Source organism: Sesamum indicum, unplaced genomic scaffold, assembly GCF_000512975.1.
Source record: "Sesamum indicum cultivar Zhongzhi No. 13 unplaced genomic scaffold, S_indicum_v1.0 C01258, whole genome shotgun sequence".
Taxonomy (NCBI): Eukaryota; Viridiplantae; Streptophyta; class Magnoliopsida; order Lamiales; family Pedaliaceae; genus Sesamum; species Sesamum indicum.
Genome location: NW_011630018.1, coordinates 1 through 1,451, shown reverse-complemented (window position 1 = coordinate 1,451; position 1,451 = coordinate 1). Strand labels below are relative to the sequence as shown.

The window sequence follows — 1,451 nt, the reverse complement described above, 5'->3', positions numbered from 1 at the left end:
CCCCCCCCCCCCCCCCCCCGATTTATCATCAGCATAAGTCATGTCGAGCAAGAGACTTTTGAGCAGTGAGTAGTATGTGAGTGAGAATTCTGAAATTACACATCCATTTACTTGATTTGGATAATTGTTGTGTATTTATCGATTTACATGTGTTTGCAAGTTGCAAAGAGATCTCAGAGTTACAGTCGTCTTCTCGTCTACGCTGTGGTTGTTCAATATTTGCTTCTTCGTGTAATTATATCTCATGAGTTGTAATTTTTGACTTTCCAGGAAGAAGCTAAATATGGATGAAATTCATGATATTCACGGGTTAAGATTGATAGTTGAAACTGAAGAAGATTGCTATAAAGCTTTAAGAGTCGTGCAGCAGCTATGGCATGAAATACCTGGGAGGTTCAAGGACTACATAGTTTATCCGAAGTGTAATGGGTAAGCCTGACTTCAAAGTGGAGATGCAACTTTTAATGGGTTTTGCTACATGATATGCCTAATGTTAATCTTACAATTTGCAGGTACCAGTCCCTACATACAGTAGTCATATCTGAGAGTATGGTTCCTGTAGAAGTTCAGATCCGAACAAAAAAGATGCATCTGCAAGCTGAGTATGGATTTGCTGCCCACTGGAGATACAAAGAAGGTGACTGTAAATACTCTTCCTTTGTCCTTCAGATGGTTGAATGGGCGCGATGGGTCATTACCTGGCAGTGCGAGGCCATGAGCAAAGACAGGTCATCTGTTGATCTTTTTGACTCCACAAAGCTACCTTGCATGTTCCCTACCCATTCGAAAGATTGCACATTTTCATGCAAACCTCAATGTGGCTCTGATGGACCTGTCTTCGTCATCATGATTGAGAATGATAAGGTTTGTGATATCTTTTATATGCACAAGACTTGGAAGTAGATAACAGCTTATTCAGAATTTAATATAGGGTTGCTTATGCATCTCTCGTTGCGGAATTTCTAAATTAATCAATAGTATTCAAATGTTAAACATGGATACATTGTCAAACGGTGCACTTGTGTTATTCTGGTGTATTGTATGTTCTTGCATGAATCAGCTTTTGACCCAGTAATTGGCTTGCAGATGTCAGTTCAGGAGTTACCTGCAAACTCATCTGTGATGGATCTGTTGGAAACTACGGGTCGAGGCAGTTCTCGGTGGACTTCTTATGGGCTTCCGGTGAAGGCAGACCTTAGGCCACGGCTAAACCATGAGCCTGTCAGTGATCCAACATGTAAACTGAAAATGGGGGATGTGGTGGAACTGACTCCAACAATACCAGATAAGTCATTGACTGTGTATCGGGAAGAAATCCAGCGGATGTATGACCAGGGTCGCAGCATATCAAGTGCTGTGCCTAGCTATAGAAGTTGACCTTAGTTGAACTCATTCTTTCGTAGTGTACCATTCAATTGAAAAGAAGAAAAAGGAACCAGTCATTCTTGTAC

General features: G+C 41.2%; 1 protein-coding gene across 1 annotated transcript; it reads left to right on the top strand.

Moving 5' to 3' along the window:
* The first annotated feature begins 92 nt into the window (after window positions 1–92).
* On the top strand, window positions 93–1,431 carry LOC105155277 (probable GTP diphosphokinase RSH2, chloroplastic). Its single transcript, XM_011071151.2, has 3 exons — window positions 93–429; window positions 513–864; window positions 1,087–1,431. The coding sequence occupies exons 1-3, from the start codon at window positions 284–286 to the stop codon at window positions 1,375–1,377; spliced, it is 789 nt and encodes a 262-aa protein (XP_011069453.1). The 5' UTR covers window positions 93–283; the 3' UTR covers window positions 1,378–1,431.
* Window positions 1,432–1,451: the final 20 nt, after the last annotated feature.

Excerpts from the sequence above, each read along its gene's own strand:
- LOC105155277 (XM_011071151.2), top strand. The coding sequence starts at position 284 with ATGGATGAAATTCATGATATTCACGGGTTAAGATTGATAGTTGAAACT. Across the intron at positions 430-512 it reads GTTTATCCGAAGTGTAATGG|GTACCAGTCCCTACATACAG; the intron begins GTAAGCCTGACT and ends TACAATTTGCAG. Across the intron at positions 865-1,086 it reads TCATGATTGAGAATGATAAG|ATGTCAGTTCAGGAGTTACC; the intron begins GTTTGTGATATC and ends ATTGGCTTGCAG.